Here is a 17,559-nt window from a genome sequence, read left to right as displayed (position 1 = left end):
GCGGGGTGCATGGCACTCCCTTAGGGTTGGAGGGGTGGGAGGTGGGTCTGTGGAGGGAGAGGGAGGGAACTGGGAGGACGGGAGGGAGTGGGAATTTGGATTGGGTTTTTTTTTTTTTTTTTTTTTTTTTTTTTTTGGTTTTTCGAGACAGGGTTTCTCTGTGGCTTTGGAGCCTGTCCTGGAACTAGCTCTGTAGACCAGGCTGGTCTCGAACTCACAGAGATCCGCCTGCCTCTGCCTCCCAAGTGCTGGGATTAAAGGCGTGCGCCACCACCGCCCGGCCTGTGTTTTTTTTTTTTAAAGTAATAAAAAAAAAAAAAAAAGGAAAAAAAAAATCCTCCACCCTTACTTTCCCTTTCACTAGCGTCTCCCCCCCCCCCAGCCCAGTTCCACTTCCGCTCTGGTGACGTCATTTCCGTGGAGCAGTTCCGCCCAGTTGTCACTGTGCTCACCGCCCGCCCCCTTTCCCTTATGTGCCACAGTAGAGTATCGGAGTTTGGCGCCAACTGGAATTTTTTTTTTCCGCCTTCAATGGCGGGAACCGGCTGTGTGCGCCGAGACGTGCTTTGCGTCTTATTTGATTGGTTATCGGCGCTAGGTCCCGCCCTAGCGCCCTCCTTACGGGCTGGGATTGGTGGAGACGGCGGAGCGCCTGGCGTCCCGAAAGCGGCTGCTGTGCTGGGCTGGCCGGCCGGGTAAGTTCCTGGGGGGCTTGTCTCGGGGCGGCGGGGAGAGGCTGCGGGGTGCCGTCCGGGACTGCCTGGGTTGTGGGCGCAGGAGCGCGCTTCGCCGGCCTTCGCCCCGGCTGCCGGCCTCGGGGACCGCCCTTCCGAGCGTGGAGGAGGGTGCTGGGGCGAGCACAGGGAGCATCGCCGGGTCTACCGGGCGCTCCTCCCCTCCCCCACTCGTGTCTCCTTGCTCCCTACTCCCGAGCTCTCGGTGAGTGTGGAGAAGGGGCTGTTCCGGGTGTCAGATGCTCTCTGGCGTGGCCTGTTTGCCAAGCCAGCACCTTGAGAGAAGTTGTTTATGTTAGTCTCTGCAGCGCCCAGAACCATCCCTGACATGCTAGCGAGGATGTGAAGGTAGAATTCGCAGGAACCCCAGCATTTATGCTTCAGGATTAACTTGCCTTTGCCTCTGACTTTTGAACATCCTGGTCTTCTCTGTTCTCTCCACAGCACCGACACCAAACCTTTTCCTTAAGGCCTTTCCCCCATGAACCTCAGCTCCTCTTTGGAAGCGAACAGGCCATTAGACAACACTTCTTGCATCTATACCCAAATTATTTTTTCATAGTATTTCCTGCCGTTTTACAGGAAATGTCTAGAGATTTGTATCTTAAGGAATGTAGTTGATTTTTTTTTTTTTTGTCATTTGACTGGAATTTAATTTCAACACTCCACTTTGTAGCTGTTGGTCATGGTAAATATCCTAATCAGATGTCAGTTTCCACATGGGATAAGGAATAATATGGACTTGATAGGAACTTCAGGATGATTTAAAGTAAATCAATACTAGACAACGTTTAGATCAATACTTAGCTCATAGAAAAGGTGCAATATACATTGCTTTTCATATTTATTTCTCATCCTCAAATTCTAGAACTAGACTTGCCTCGACTTAGTTTTTGCCTGTTTCTTTCTCTCTACAAATGTATGCTTTTCTGTATTGAAAAAGTGAACTTCTTCAGACTACTTTTTAATACTCTGACCTTTCAGAACAAACCAGATGACTACTGTCTCTACTGTCTCTTTGCTTTTGTTTATGAATCTGTTGGAGCTGTCTCTCCAGATACGTGGGACTCAGCCTGGAACTTACAGTTTTGTTTTGTTTTGTTTTTTCCTTCTTTCTTTCCTTCCTTCCTTCCTTCCTTCCTTCCTTCCTTCCTTTCTTTTTTCTTTTTTTTGGTGCTAGGGACTGGCATATTCAGAGCCCGTGAACATGCCAACTGTACATTACGGGACAACATTCCAGCCCGGCAGCTGTTATCACTCATTAGCTTCTCATCTTTTAAAACTTGGCCCCTGCAGCTCTTGAAGATCCCATTCTTCTTAGTGGCAGCTTACTGCCTTTTCAAAAGGGAGCTGAGAGGAAGTATAAAAAGCCCTCTTCCACTTCTTGCTCCTTTTTTCCCCCAGGTGACTGACTTTTGTAGTATCTATCTATCTATCTATCTATCTATCTATCTATCTATCTATCTATCTATCTATCTATCGGTTTCTCTGTGCATAGCTCTGAATGTCCTGGAACTCACCCTGCAGACCGGGCTGGCCTTGAACTCAGAGATCTACCTGCCTCTGCCTCCCAAGTGCTGGGATTAAAGGCATACACTACCACTGTCCCGCCCAGACTTTTGTAATTTTTTAATATACCTATCACCATGACTGATGAATCCCAGATCATAATATCATGTTAATTCTTTTAAGAAAAATCCATTAGGTGTTTAAACTCTATTTCCAATCCTGTTAGACATCTTCTGATTGTTGTACAAGTGATTCACCAAATCTTTATTTCTCCATTGCCATTAAAAGCTTGGCTTCTACCATGGCAGAGGTAGAAACCTGAGAATCGTCTCTAACTAATTTGGAATTTCCTTATCTCAACAAATGATTATTTTATTACTTGAAACACCAAAAGAGAGAGAGAGGGCAAGAGAGCCTAGAACATTGTGTTTCTTGTAGAGTGTGTATGTTGTACTGATGAGACAACCTTTCCCATTCCCTGACACACACAGTACAGATACAACATTTTTTGGGAGGGGGGGAGGATTGGTTTTGTTCGAGATAGGGTTTCTCTGTAGCTTTGGAGCCTGTCCTGGGGAACTAGCTCTTGTAGACCAGGCTGGCCTTGTACTCACAGAGATCCGCCCACCTCTGCCTCCTGAGTGCTGGGATTAAAGACCCGCGCCACCACTGCCAGGCCAGACACAACTTTTTTAAAAACTTAAAAATTTGTAGTTAGTTGAATTTCTGGATTCCTATTTAATAGTTATAGAAGGCAAAGTGTACTTTTGGGGATATTTGTTTATTAGGATATTGTTTATAATGGCTTTAAAATTATTTTTATTATTTTATGTGTATGGGTGTATGTATATCTGTTCACTGCATGCATGTCGGGTGACCACATAAGCCAGAAGAGGGTGTCAGATCCTCTGAAAATGGAGTTACAGATAGTTGTGAGCCACCGTATGTATAGATTTTATCTTTGCTAATTTAATGGCTCTGGCTTGTTTTATGTTTGTTCAATTTTTCACAAAGTAGAAAGAAAACCACGCTAAAGCTCTTGTAAGACAAAGTCTGGCTGTATTGAGATGAAGAGAGTAAACATCTCCACGCAAGCTCAGATTCTTTCTCAGGGTTGCTGTGCAAAGCTGTGCTGTGTGCTGTTGTGGTACAGACTGTTCTTGCAGGGCTGGTTGATCCCAGAACCTTGCTCACAGTGGGCAAGTTATACTCTCCCACTGAACTGTATCCCCAGTGGTGCAGAATTTTAACCTGAGAAGATTTAAGTAGACATCAGCATCTCTAAGTTTGACAGAAGTTACTAGGCTTTTGTTTCAAGTGAGGAAGTCGAGGAGGAAGCTGACCATCTTGGAAATTTGCCGTCTTTATTACCTAACCATGGCCCCTTTCTCTATCTGTTTGTCTACCAGAGAGTCTGTTGTCTTAGGGTTTCTGTTGTTGTGTTCTGAAGAGACACGGTGACCATGGCAACTCTTATAATGGAAAACATTTAATTGGGTGGCTTACAGGTCAGAGGTTTAGTTATCATCATGACAGGACATGGCAGCATGCAACCAGACATGGTGCTGGAGAAGGAGCTGAGAGTTTTACATCTTGATCTGCAGGCAACAGGAAGTGTTCTGAGACATTGGTCATGGCTTTAGCATATATGAGACCTCAAAGTCCATCCCCACAGTGACACACTTCCTCCATACCTATACCTATTTCAACAAGGCCACACCTTCTAATAGTCCACTCCCTATGAGTTTATGGGGGATAATTGCATTCAAACTACCACATCTTCCAACTCCTGGTCGCTCATTCCCCCTCTCAGATCGCTCTAACTGCTGTTTGGGAACAACAACCATTCTTGCTGCTTCATGCTGACAAAGGGTCTAGGGAGGGGGACAGTAGTCAGAGTGCCTCAGGAGGGTCTCTCTAAGGGAGCATGAGAAAACCCAATTGATGGCAATGGTCCAGAACATATGACAGCCATTTGGTGATGCTGTGTATCTTTGGAGCTTGTCAAATAAGGGAAGTAGCATCTATAATATATAAACGTGTACTGTAATTCCTATTGAGAGTATGGTTAGAAAAATAGCAGGGGCAGTTTTGCCCTTGTTAGAGGAAGAGAACAGGCAAGAAAATGATCCAAATACTTTTCAGTAGCCTCTGCTTCCTAGCCTGTCTTGTCAGTTTGTCCATCTGTGTGAGGATAAGCCAAAGGTCTTGCTTTACCATTGTTTCATTGGAAGTGTGGAAGATTTTTTTCCCTCTTTGTTGACCCTTCTTTTTCCATACTGGACACTGGTTAGAGTCCACTGAGTGGCATTTCTATGGCCTTCCTAAACAAGAGCAGGTGACTTCCCACAGTTGCAGGACAGTTAGAGATGCCTCATAGTTCCTGGGACTTCGTTGACCTTGGAGGACAAGGGGAAAATAGTCTTCCCTTTAATTCCTCTGACTACACCAGTGTTGGCTTCCAAATACAGTTCTTGAACATCCAGAGGGTCAGTTGCAACTGTTTATTATTTTTAATTAGTCTGTAATGTTTAGGTGAACTGTGAGCAAAAATTAAACACTTTTAAAATAAACTTGATTGGAACATCTAAGTGTATTGTGTACCTAAGTCTCCTAAACTTAGTCTGTGGATGTTTCCTATAGTTTTTTAGCAAGGTCTAGACCAGTGGCTCTCACGACACTATGGTCCTTTAATACAGTTCCTCATGTTGTGACCCCAAACCACAAAATTATTATTATTATTATTATTATTATTATTATTTTGGTTTTTCGAGACAGGGTTTCTCTGTAGTTTTGGAGCCTGTCCCGGAACTAGCTCTTGTAGACCAGGCTGGCCTCGAACTCCCAGAGATCCGCCTGCCTCTGCCTCCCGAGTGCTGGGATTAAAGGCGTGCGCCACCACTGCCTGGCTCCACAAAATTATTTTTGTTGCTACTTCATAACTAATTTTGCTGCCATTATGAGTTGTAATATAAATATATGTGCTTGACCTCCAAGGGGTTGAGACTCACAGGTTGAGAACCACGGATCTAGGTGATCCTGCAGGCAAAAGAAAAGTTGGACATAGGGAATTTTAGAGGACTTTTTCTCTTGTTGACAGAATAACTAACTGAGAGTGGTATTTAAGTGTTCCCCCCAGGGGGTACTTTTTATTATTTTCTAGAGGATATTTAGGCCATGCACGGATCAGGAAAAAGACTAAGGTTCTCCTCCTAAGCACTTGACTGTCTGGCTCGCTCAAGTTGTTCAATAGGCAAACTAGTGGGGAACTTGAAGCAGTCTTGAAAGATTTCATCCCCATCTGTAAAGTGAAAAAAGGTTGGAAGAGACTGATGGAGGTTTGCCTAATCTTCCTCCAGTCTTAACCCTCCAGTCATCCAGAGAGGACGACTCCTAGCCAATCAAAGGGGTGGTCAGCAGGGCCCAAACACCCTGAGACTGGTTCCAGTATGGGATTCATGCTTCCCCGCACCTTCAGTTCCAGTTCCCACCAGTTATTACTTCACAGGTACCATTATTGAGGGGCAGACTCTAGCTCCCTCCAAGCCTCCTGTAGGACAGACTGAGGTGAAGAACATGTTAGTTGAATTCTACCCGAGCCTTAACAGAAGGTCTCATACAGGGTCTGGTGAGATGATGCAGGCAGTGGGCTTGCCCCACAAGCTTGATCACCACATTTGGATACTCAGAACCTACATAAAAGCTGGATGCAGAGCTGGGTGATGGTGGTATGTACCTCGTGGAAGGCAGAAACAGGTGGATCTCTGAGTTTGAGCTTGACCTACAGAGTGAGTTCCAGGATAACTAGAACTACACAGAGAAATCCTGTCTTCAACGTCCCCCCCACCAAAAAAAGAAAAAAAAAAGCTAGATGCAGTGGAACAAGCTTCTATTTTCAGTGCCCACTATGGGAGGTAAAAACAGAAGAACCTCAAGTTTGTGGGTGGTGAGCTTGGCTTAGCAGCAAAGGAACTATCTAAGGTAGAAGGTTCGGTTGTCTTCTGACTACCGCAGGTGTACTGTTGCACATGCCCACATCTGTATACATGAAATGTACACCCATGTGTCACTCACAAAATGAAATTTGAAAAAAGAAAAGATTGGCTGACATCAAGAAAACAAATGATAACATGCTGGCAAAGAAGGAATAGAAGCAGGAACCCTTACACTAGTTACATTGCTGGTAGAAATGTAAGCAGTGTAGCTACAGTGGAAATCAGTATGGAGAGTCCCCCTTAAACTGAAAACTACCATATGATCCAGCTATACCATTGCCTGGGTATAGACCTGTTTTAGAGTTTATTGTTGTAAAGAGACACGGTGATTGTGGCAACTCTTACAAAGAAAGCATTTAATTTGGGTGGCTCGCTTACAGTTCAGAGGTCCAATTCATTATTATGGCAGGGAGCATGGCGGTGTGCAGGCAGATGTGCTGCAGTAGTAGCTGGGAGTCTTACATCTTGCAGGCAACAGGAAGTCGACTTAAGATACTGGGTGGTATCCTGAGCATAGGAAACCTCAAAGCCCACCCCAACAATGAAACACTTCCTCCAACAAAGCCACAAGTCCTCATAGTACCTAGGAGGTTATGGGGGCCAATTTCTTTCAAACTACTACATACACAAAGGAGTCGAAGTATGTTGTAGTATCGTTCACAGTAGCCAAGATAGGAGACCAGCTTAGATTCCTATTGATAGGTAAATAGATTTAAAAAAAATAAGTATAATATAATTTGGTTTGATGTCTTAATCTTCTAATACCAGCTACTAAGGAGGCTGAGGTCACAAGTTTAAGCTTTGCTTGTGTTCCAGAATGAGTGGGGGTGGTATAGGTATCAGCAAAGTGTAGTGTTGTGCATTTATGAAAATGTGATGTAACCTAAGAGTGAAGATGATCTCAATCCAGAACTCCTGGGCACATAGGTACATTCTAAAAGACAAAATAGAAGAAAAGAGTCTGGGCAGATTCTAAGATGGTATGGTAAGACTCAAGTGGCTTAATTTAGAATGAGTGCCATAGGAATTAAAAGAATGTGTATCTGAAGTTTGATGATGGAAGTCAAATAGGATAAATTCTGGATGTGGGTAGCAATTGCTCCTTAACTTAGGTGGAGTCCCAGTTTTTTATTTTGTGGTGCTAACAGTGGAGTCTAGGGTTTTGTACATGCTTGCAGGTGTTCTGACATTGAGCCATACCCCAACTTGCATGCTCCTTTACTTTTTAATAAGTTTTATTTATTATTGTTGTGTTTGTATGTATGGTGTTTGTATGAGGGTACATATATGCTTCCCATAGTCCGCTCATGGAGTTTGCTGGAGTTGGTTCTCTCTTTTCACCGTGGTTTCTGAGGATTGATGCTAAGTTGTCAGGCTTTTCTCCATGGAGCTGGAGGGTATGGTGTTTATATTTCTTATTATGTTTATATATTTGTTTTTAGTGCTGATGGCTCTTATTTTAGTGCAAAAGTTAATGTGTATTTTGAGATTCTTTTTCCCCCTTTGGTGATGGAAGTCAAATTCAGGGTTTTGTACATATTAGTATATTTTGGCCTATTTTATGAAATTAGTATAATTTACTTTGTGCATTGCTTATCTATACCTAAAAATTTGAGTTTCAGTTTTTAGTTTCAACTTTTGCCCAGAAAATGTTAGACATTTTTTTTAAGTGTATAGAATGAAGTTATTTCAAAATTTGAAAGTTACTTTGTAAGTAGAAACTATTCTAACGGTGGGAATCTTTATGCTTAATACCATAGATGGCACCTATGAAAAGGATATAGGACCATGGCAGCAGATGACGACAATGGAGATGGAACAGGTTTATTCGATGTCTGTCCTGGTAAGAACTCTTGGTTGTCTTTCTGAATTTACTTACTCTTTCTTTCTTTCTAAATTTTGGTACTGGGAGTTTAGAACCAGGACCTTTCAAATGCTAGGTACATATTCTGTCACAGTAGTAGCCCTAACCTCACTTGATCTCAGTTACAAAATCATTTACTTATTCTTAGGTAAAGTGAACCTCAGCTTTTTCTCCCTGTATATAAGTGAATTAACATAGCAAAATACTAGGAACATAGAGAGTACTTAGTAAATGTGAACTTTTCTCTTTGTTTTTTGTTGTTTTGTTTTCGTAGTGCTAAAAAGCAAACACAGGGCTATATTCTGTTCCTTAGCTATATCCACGCCCTTTGTGTGTAATACAGAGGCAGGGAGATCTCACTATGCATTGAGATTGGACCCGGACTATAGGCATAAATCATTGCACCTGGCTGACTTTGACTCTTCTCTTTCTCTTCTTTCCTTCCTCCCTCTTTTCCTTCCTCCCTTCTCCCTCCCTCCCTCCCTCCTTTCTTTCTTTCTTTCTTTCTTTCTTTCTTTCTTTCTTTCTTTCTTTCTTTCTTTTTAAGATACTTCAAATTTATTTTTAATTTGTAAGTGTTGTTTTGCCTGCATATATGTATATGCATCATGTGCATGCTTGGTGACCAAGGAGACTAGAGGGTGTTGAATCCCCTGGAACTGGAGTTTTAGATGCTTGTGATCCACCATGTGGGTGTTGTGAACTAGCCCTAGATCTTCTGCATAGCGCAAGCCCTCTTAACCACTGAGCCATCTCTCCAGCCCTTGGTTGATATTTCTTATTGTATGCTTTTAAGTCTCTATATGTAACCAAGGCAACAATTTTGCTGATGTGAATGGTCATAATATCTATTGTCATATCCAAAATAGATAGTTGTTGCTTTTGAAGTAAATTTGTTTTTGATTTTTTTGTTTTTTTTTTCCTTTTTTTAAATTGATTTTTATTGAGCCTTACATTTTTCTCTGCTCCCCTCCCTGCCTCTCCCCTCCCCCCTTCAACTCTCCCCAAAGGTCTCCATGTTCCCAATTTACTTAGGAGATCTTGTCTTTTTCTACTTTCTACTTCCCATGTAGATTAGATCTATGTAAGTCTCTCTTAGTTTCCTCATTGTTGTCTTAAGTTCTTTGGGATTGTGGTTTGTAGGCTGGTTTTCTTTGCTTTATGTTTAAAAACCACCTATGAGTGAGTACATGTGATAATTGTCTTTCTGTGTCTGGGTTACCTCACTCAAAATAATGTTTTCTAGCTCCGTCCATTTTCCTGCAAAATTCAAGCTGTCGTTATTTTTTTCTGCTGTGTAGTACTCCATTGTGTAAATGTACTACATTTTCTTATTCATTATTCAGTCGAGGGGCATTTAGGTTGTTTCTAGGGTCTGGCTATGACAAACAAAGCTACTATGAACATAGTTGAGCACATGTCCTTGTGGCACGATTGAACATCTTTTGAATATATACCCAAAAGTGGTATTACTGGGTCTTGAGGAAGATTGTTTCCTAATTTTCTGAGAAATCGCCACACTGACATCCAAAGGGGGTGTACCCACCAGCAATGCAGAAGTGTTCCCTTTTCCCCACAACCTCTCCAGCATAAGTTGTCATCAGTGTTTTTGATCTTGGCAATTCTTACAGGTATAAAATGGAATCTCAGAGTTGTTTTGATTTGTATTTCTCTGATGACTAAGAATGTTGAACATTTCCTTAAGTGTCTTGTAGTAATAAGAGGCGATGGGACTGAGTCCCCGGCACCCGGCCGCCCGCATGGCTAGCTTATGCCCCGAAATAATTACACGGAAACTGTATACTTTTAATCACTGCCTGGCCCATTAGTTCCGGCCTCTTATTGGCTAGCTCTTACATATTGATCTAACCCATTTCTAATATTCTGTGTAGCCCACGAGCTGGCTTACCAGGAAAGATCTTAACCTGCGTCTGTCTGGAGAGAGAGAATCATGGCGACCCCCGACTCGGCTTCTTTCTCCCAGCATCCTGTCTGTTTACTCCACCCACCTAAGGGCTGGCCTATAAATGGGCCTAGGCAGTTTCTTTATTATTTAACCAATGACCTTCCTCCATCATTTCCCCTTTTTCTGTTTAAACAAAAAAAGGCTTTCATTTTAACATAGTAAGATTACATATAGCAAAACAGTTATCAAGCAAGAATTACAGTTACAATATTTATATCTATTTTATCTTTTATCATAACTAAGGAAAACTATAACTATCTATCCATTCTTCAATTCCATCAAAGACTCCAGAAGGATATAATATTACCTAAGTAAACAAGAAATCCAAAACTCTAGAAATGACAGAGACATCTCACTGCCTGGACAGTCACCCAAAGTTCCTCTGTACCGTTGGGGCATCCATCTTCAGCCTTCAGGCCCATAGTGTCCAGCAGACATTTTCATCAAGCAGGAAATTCCAAAGACAGTTCCGTCACTTTTTGCTGTGTCCTGCAGAATGTCTTGCAGACTCTTTTATGAGTCAGGAACCCCGAAAAACCATCTCACCTTTAGGCAAGTTCAGCAGTCCTCTTTCTGCGGGTTCTCTGTGTCCAGTTTATGCAATAGTCCAGGCAAGAACAGTTTCTTGCCCAAGTGGCTATCAAACTCCATAAGGATCCTCTTCGATGCCCATCTTCCTCTTGAAGTTGATTGGTGCTGACAGGAGCAGATGTGTCTCATTGTCATGAAAAGCCCTAAGTTATTAAAATATTTTAAATGCCATGTTCTGTAGTCTTTGAAAGATATGAAGAATGCCTATCTAATTGAAATATATCTCTATATATCTAGAAAATCTAACTAACATGACTACAAGCTTGACTATTATTGATGATTATCCATTAACAACCTATATTTCCTATTTTACATTACATTTTTAAATGAACTACATAATCACAATACCTTAATCAAGATCAGAAATACATAAACATATAACAAAATTGACCTTAAAATCATACCAATGCAAATTATTTATATCTATATCATATCCCCCTTTAAATGTAAAAGAACATTTATAAACCATATTTGGGAACATGGGCGCAGTTTGTTCTCTCCAAACTGCTTCCTGCTGAATGGGGGCGCTGTATTCAGATCTTTCATGGTGTAACCTGTGTGTCAGGGTCATCTCAGTCGGCAGTTGAGTGAAGTAATTTTCTGAAGGTGTTCACAGCAACCTTTCAGGAGGGCGTGGTCTATCATACCATATCGGGATAGACGCAATTAACAGGGTCTCGTCCTCTGTGAAAACAAAAGAAGACCCTCTCCAAAGCATCATATCCTTAGACCCATATTCTGAAATCATAATACCCTTATATCCATTCTGGTTTAGCTTGGCAGCCCATATAATGAAATGTCTCTCTGCACTTAGCTCCTTTACAGTCAAAAATTTTAAAGAAAATACAATAATACAAAGAATCCAGACTCTCTGTGAATTTTCCATTTTTACGTGGCTTATTTTTTTTTATTTCTTTAAATCTACAACTATCTGTACTCTGTCTCTTTAAAGACTTTACCCTTTTTTTAAGACATTAACTTTATTCTTTCTATATATTTTTTTCTCTCTCTCAAGCCTATGTATATTCATCCAACAGTGTCTGAATCAGTTCTATTGTGAATCTGTAATTTTTTTAGTATCCAGGAGCACTTTGTTTTGTTCTTTTAAATCGCTAAGCGCTTAAGAATCTAAGCTGTGACATTCCTAGGTCAAAAACAGGTACTGCCTGCTTGCCCCGCCCAGGCCAACATGGCGGAGCCGCTCGTGCCTCTGATCCTTGCACATTGCACCAGTAGCATGGTGGAGCTGCTTGTGCCTCTGAGCCGCAGCACAAAATGACTTCCTTTTAGGCACACAGTGAGTCTAGTTGCCATCAAACAAATCGTAGCACTTTACTCCAAATGCTCCATTCAAAAGCTCTGTCTCCTGCAGGAGCCAGACAGAGATCGCGATGGCGGCACAGCCCAGAAAGCCGGCATTTTAAAACAGCCAGTTTTTTCCTGTTGCTGAGTCAGGACAATTTCTTTGCCGCACGCAACCCACAAACAGCAAAAAGCTGTGTTAAATTCTCTCTCTCTCTTTTTCAAGCTCTCTCAGGTTTTACGTGGAGTTCATTAGCACGTTGGGTGCCACTCTGTAGTAATAAGAGGCGATGGGACTGAGTCCCCGGCACCCGGCCGCCCGCATGGCTAGCTTATGCCCCGAAATAATTACACGGAAACTGTATACTTTTAATCACTGCCTGGCCCATTAGTTCCGGCCTCTTATTGGCTAGCTCTTACATATTGATCTAACCCATTTCTAATATTCTGTGTAGCCCACGAGCTGGCTTACCAGGAAAGATCTTAACCTGCGTCTGTCTGGAGAGAGAGAATCATGGCGACCCCCGACTCGGCTTCTTTCTCCCAGCATCCTGTCTGTTTACTCCACCCACCTAAGGGCTGGCCTATAAATGGGCCTAGGCAGTTTCTTTATTATTTAACCAATGACCTTCCTCCATCAGTGTCTTTCAGCCATTTTAGATTCCTCTGTTGAGAGTTCTCTGTTTAGGTCTGTACTTCATTTTTTTTTTTTAATTGGATTATGTGTTCTTTTGGTGTCCAAATTCTTGAGTTCTTTGTATATTCTGGAGATCAGACCTCTGTCTGATGTGGGGTTAGTAAAGATCTTTTCCCATTCTGTAGGCTGTCGTTTTGTCTTGTTGATTGTGTCCTTTGCTTTACAGAAGCTTTTCAGTTTCAGGAGGTCCCATTTATTAATTGTTTCTCTCAGTGTCTCTGCTAGTGAGGTTATATTTAGGAAGTGGTCTCCTATGCCAATGCGTTCAAGTGTACTTCCCACTTTCTCTTCTATAAGGTTCAGTGTGGTTGACTTTATGTTGAGGTCTTTGATCCATTTGCACTTGAATTTTGTGTATGGTGATAGATATGGGTCTATTTTCATTCTTTTTGCCAGCACCATTTGTTAGATATGCTTTCTTTTTTCCATTTGGCTATTTTTTGCTTCCTTTTCAAAAATCAGGTGTTCAAAGATGTATGGATTGATTTTTGGGTCTTCTATTCAGTTCCATTGGTCCTCCTGTCTGTTCTTATGCCAATACCAGGCTACTTTCAGTACTGTAGCTCTGCAGTAGAGTTTGAAGTCAGGGATTGTGATGCCTCCAGAAGTTCTTTTATTTTACAGGATTATTTTGGCTATCCTGGGTTTTTTGCTTTTCCATATGAAGTTGAGTACCATTCTTTCAAGGTCTGTGAAGAATTTTGCTGGGATTTTGATGGGCATCGCATTGAATCTGTAGATTGCTTTTGGTAAGATTGCCATTTTTCCTATGTTAATTCTGCCTACCCAAGACCATGGGAGATCTTTCCACTTTCTGGTGTCTTCTTCAATTTCTTTCTTCAAAGATTTAAAGTTCTTGTCATACAAGTCTTCCACTTGTTTGGTTAGAGTTACTCTGAGATATTTTATGCCATTTGTGGCTATTGTGAAGGGTGTTGATTCTCTGACTTTTTTCTCCAGCCCTTTTACCATCTGTGTTCAGGAGGGCTACTGATTTTTTTGAGTAAATCTTGTATCCTGCTACATTACTGAAAGTGTTTATGAGTTGTAGAAGTTCCTTGGTAGAATTTTTGGGATCGCTATGTAAACTATCATATCATCAGCAAACAGAGTTTGATTTCTTTTTTTCTAATTTGTATCTTCTTGATCTCCTTTTGGTGTTTTATTGCTCTAGCTAAGACCTCAAGCACTATATTGAATAGATATGGAGAGAGTGGACAGCCTTGTCTTGTTCCGGATTTCAATACTTAGGGTTAGATAATCTATCAGGGGCCTTGTCTCTAGAAAAGACTTGATTGTCCTGTTCTCAGCAGTCATTGATTTTGTACAGCTCTTCATCTAGGAGTTGGGCTTTGTGAGATTTACCCATCTATGTTGGCATGTCAAAGGGGTTGTCATTTTTCAGATCTTATGCAGGCAGCCTTGTTTTGAGATTTCATGGGTGCTCCTTCTTTGTGATTTATGGGAAACAGTTTTAAGCAGCTGCCCTGGTCATCAGGCTCTTAACACATCCCCTTTTCTACAGTGTTCCCTGAGTAGTAAATGTAAGGGTTGCATTGCAGGTGTACCACTTGAGGTTGAGTATTTTTTTTTTTTGTTTTTTTGTTTTTTGTTTTTCGAGACAGGGTTTCTGTGTGGTTTTGGAGCCTGTCCTGGAACTAGCTCTTGTAGACCAGGCTGGTCTCGAACTCCCAGAGATCCGCCTGCCTCTGCCTCCTGAGTGCTGGGATTAAAGGTGTGCACCACCACCGCCCGGCTGTTTGGTTGATTTTTCAAGAGAGGGTTTCTCTGTATAGCCCTGTCTGTCCTGGAACTTACTTTGTAGACTAGGCTGGCCTTGAACTCACATGTTGCCTGAGGCACAATTTGGGAATCCCCCCCCCCTTCCCCCTTCTTGACTTTCTGAATTTGCTCTCTCACCTTTAGTTGCTTTTTCCTTAGAGCGAGCCTTTCTCCAGTTTTCAAGCCCTTAGAACTAGAAAGGCTGTCTAACCTTCTGACATTTCAGCAGATGATACCACCTACAAATGTGTCAGGCTGCATTCCTGGTATCCCAGGATGCATGCAGCATGTGTGAGAGATGACTGTTGTCACTGCCCATAGAGCTCTAACACAGATCTGTCTTTCAACAAATAGCAGTGATAAAAGGGAGATTAGAGCTTAGAGCTATCTTTTTTAAAAAATTATTTATCATATACATGTGTGTGTCTATATATATGTATTTATACATACACACATATAAATGAGTATTTTGTCTGTGTGTATGTCTGTGTACCATGTGCACGCTGGTGTCTGCTCTGCGTAGACTGTATGGGAATAGAGTTATAAATGATTGTGAGCTTCCATGAGTGCTCTCTTCTTGCAGGTATTATCTCATGGTCAGGATTTGTTTTCTCAGTGCAGTTCTCCAGAATCACACAGCCCTCACTTTTGGTTTCTGCTTATTTTATGCTGCTTTTTAATGGGTAGCATTAATACATAGTTTAGCATTTATAATGTTATATGAGGATTGCTTTGATGAAAAGTAGCTGATTATTGCTGGAATTAAAACCTCATTACACTTTTTTAGTATTTGTGTGTTTGTTTATGTGTGTGTATGTGCCCGTGTGTGCGCACAGGTATCCATGGAGACCTGAAGGCAGTGTTGAATACTCTGGAGCTGGAGTTACCAGCAGTTGTAGCCCATCTGATGTGGGTGCTAGGAACTGAATTTGAGTCCTTTGGAGAAGTAGCAAGTGCTTTTAACTGCTAAGCTGTCTCTCCAGCTTCAGTACTAGTAGATTTTTCTGTTAAAAGAACTTTTTAAAAATTTTTAATTAGCTGTAAATGAATGTGTCTGTGTGAAGGTATGTTCACATGTGTGCTGGTACCCATAGAGGTTAGAAGAGGGTATCTGGTTCCCTGGAGCTAGAGTTATAGATGTTTGTGAGCCATGCAACATGGGTGCTGGGAACCGAACTCATAACTTCAGAACCATTTCTCCCAACTCCATACATTTTTTTAAGGTCTGATTCTGAAGTTGTCAAGTTATAAATTTCTATATCACAATGTTTCTGTTGATGGGCCTGTATAAACCTTGTCTGTTTCTTTGTTTTGTTTTGTTTTTTGGGAAGGAGTCTCTCTGTGTAACCCTGGCTGTCCTAGAACTAACTGTGTAGACCAGGCTGCCTCAAACTCACAAAGATCAACCTGCTTCTGCTTCCTGAGTGCTGGGATTAAAGGTGTGCGCCACTACCACCTGGCCCCTTGTTTGTTTCGTTGAAGCAGAAATAATATATTTCTTTCCTTGTCCTAAGTAGGAATGGATTAAAAACCCCTCAGCCCACAAGCCAGTTTTAACTAGTCTTTGCCATTTTTGCAGCCTCTCCTCTTAAGAATAATGATGAAGGCTCATTGGACATTTATGCTGGGTTGGACAGTGCTGTTTCTGGTATGTAAATTTCATAAAACAGTCTCATTTTGTTTGGTTGGTTTGATGTGCTAGTTTTATTGTTATTGGCTCTTGGTAACTTCACAGCTCTGAAGTAATATGCCCTGTTTCTGAGATGATTATACTGAGGTAATTTCTTTCTGTCCCAAAGCTTGATCAGATCATATTGGCACACAGATTTGTTCCTCTATGACTCAAGTTTAATTAGGCCTTGTGCAAAAATATTTCATGCCATTGAAATGGCAACTGGTGTTGTTGAATACACATGCCGAATAATGTTACCATGAGTGTCTTTAGATACATCAGAGGAATGTGGTGGAGTCCGGCCACCTGTCCAATTAGAGCTTCTCCACAGTCAGATCTTCCAGTGTTTTGTAACAGAGACAATTACCACACTGGATTCATTGAAACAGCCATTTTATATAAGGTGGCATTCCGGCCATCATTAGTAAATTAGTGTAGGTTATATGAAATACAGTTTAGGAGAAATGTAACCCTTTGAAGTAGATGCACCATCAGGAATCCTAACACACACACCGTGTGTGTGTGTATAAAACAACACACCATTCTTTATGCTCACTAAAGTGTTTGATAAAACTAATTAACAAAGGAATTCTAACAAATATTTTAACATAAGTTTTGTGTGTTTTCAGACAGTACTGCTAGATCCTGTGTGTCATTCAGAAACTGTTTAGATTTGTATGAAGAGATTCTGACTGAAGAAGGAACTGCAAAGGAAGCGACATACAATGACGTATGAGTTGTTACTGTTCCTAAGTTCTTCCTGTAGCTCCTGAAGAGGAGGCTGCACCTTACTAGTGAACAAATAATCTGTGTTTAGAGATTAGTTCTAAAATTTTAAAAAAATTTTAATGATTTATTTTTATTTTATGTACATTGGTATTTTGCCTGCATGTGTGTCTATGTGAGGGTGTCAGATCCCCTGGAACTAGAGTTACAGACAATTGTGAGCAACCATCATGGCTGCTTGGAGTTGAACCCAGGTCCTCTGGAAGTGTAGCCAGTGCTCTTAACTGTGGAGCCATCTCTACAGTTCAGGAAGTAGTTCTTAAATTAACAGTATTTAAGGTAGTTTCTGCCTCTAACTTGTTTTTCCAAGACATAGTTTCTGAATAAAAGTCTGAATTCAGTTACAATTTTATTTGACCAAACTTAAGTATATGAATGTATAAAACTTTAATAAACTATCAGTGTGATGAACATTTTATTTTTTCATTATTTATATTAAAGTTGTGTATTACATAATGTGTCTTGAGATTTATGAGACAAATTTCTTTTAACTGTATATTTGAATATTAAGGTTCAGAAGAACAATATGAAGCTTATCAAAATGTACCATCAATGGGCTGAACTTTAAAAATTAATAATGTAGGCAGGCATGGAGGCAGTTGCCTATAATCTCAGTGCTTGGGAGGCTGAGGCAGGAGGATCAAGAGTAAAGCAGCCTGGC

General features: G+C 41.2%; 1 protein-coding gene across 1 annotated transcript in view; it reads left to right on the top strand.

The window, feature by feature from the left end:
* The first annotated feature begins 656 nt into the window (after window positions 1-656).
* The window catches only part of Casp8ap2 (caspase 8 associated protein 2), a 40,726-nt gene continuing 23,823 nt past the window's right edge, over window positions 657-17,559 (top strand). The window contains exons 1-4 of the mRNA XM_057790729.1: window positions 657-695; window positions 7,999-8,081; window positions 16,020-16,088; window positions 16,742-16,842. Of these exons, the coding sequence (XP_057646712.1) occupies window positions 8,027-8,081; window positions 16,020-16,088; window positions 16,742-16,842 (225 nt within the window). The 5' untranslated portion in view covers window positions 657-695; window positions 7,999-8,026. The remainder of the gene's footprint in view (window positions 696-7,998; window positions 8,082-16,019; window positions 16,089-16,741; window positions 16,843-17,559) is intronic.

This window comes from Chionomys nivalis, chromosome 16 (genome assembly GCF_950005125.1).
Source record: "Chionomys nivalis chromosome 16, mChiNiv1.1, whole genome shotgun sequence".
In the NCBI taxonomy this organism is placed as follows: domain Eukaryota; kingdom Metazoa; phylum Chordata; class Mammalia; order Rodentia; family Cricetidae; genus Chionomys; species Chionomys nivalis.
Note: the sequence above shows the minus strand (reverse complement) of the source record. Positions and strands in the feature narration are given on the sequence as shown.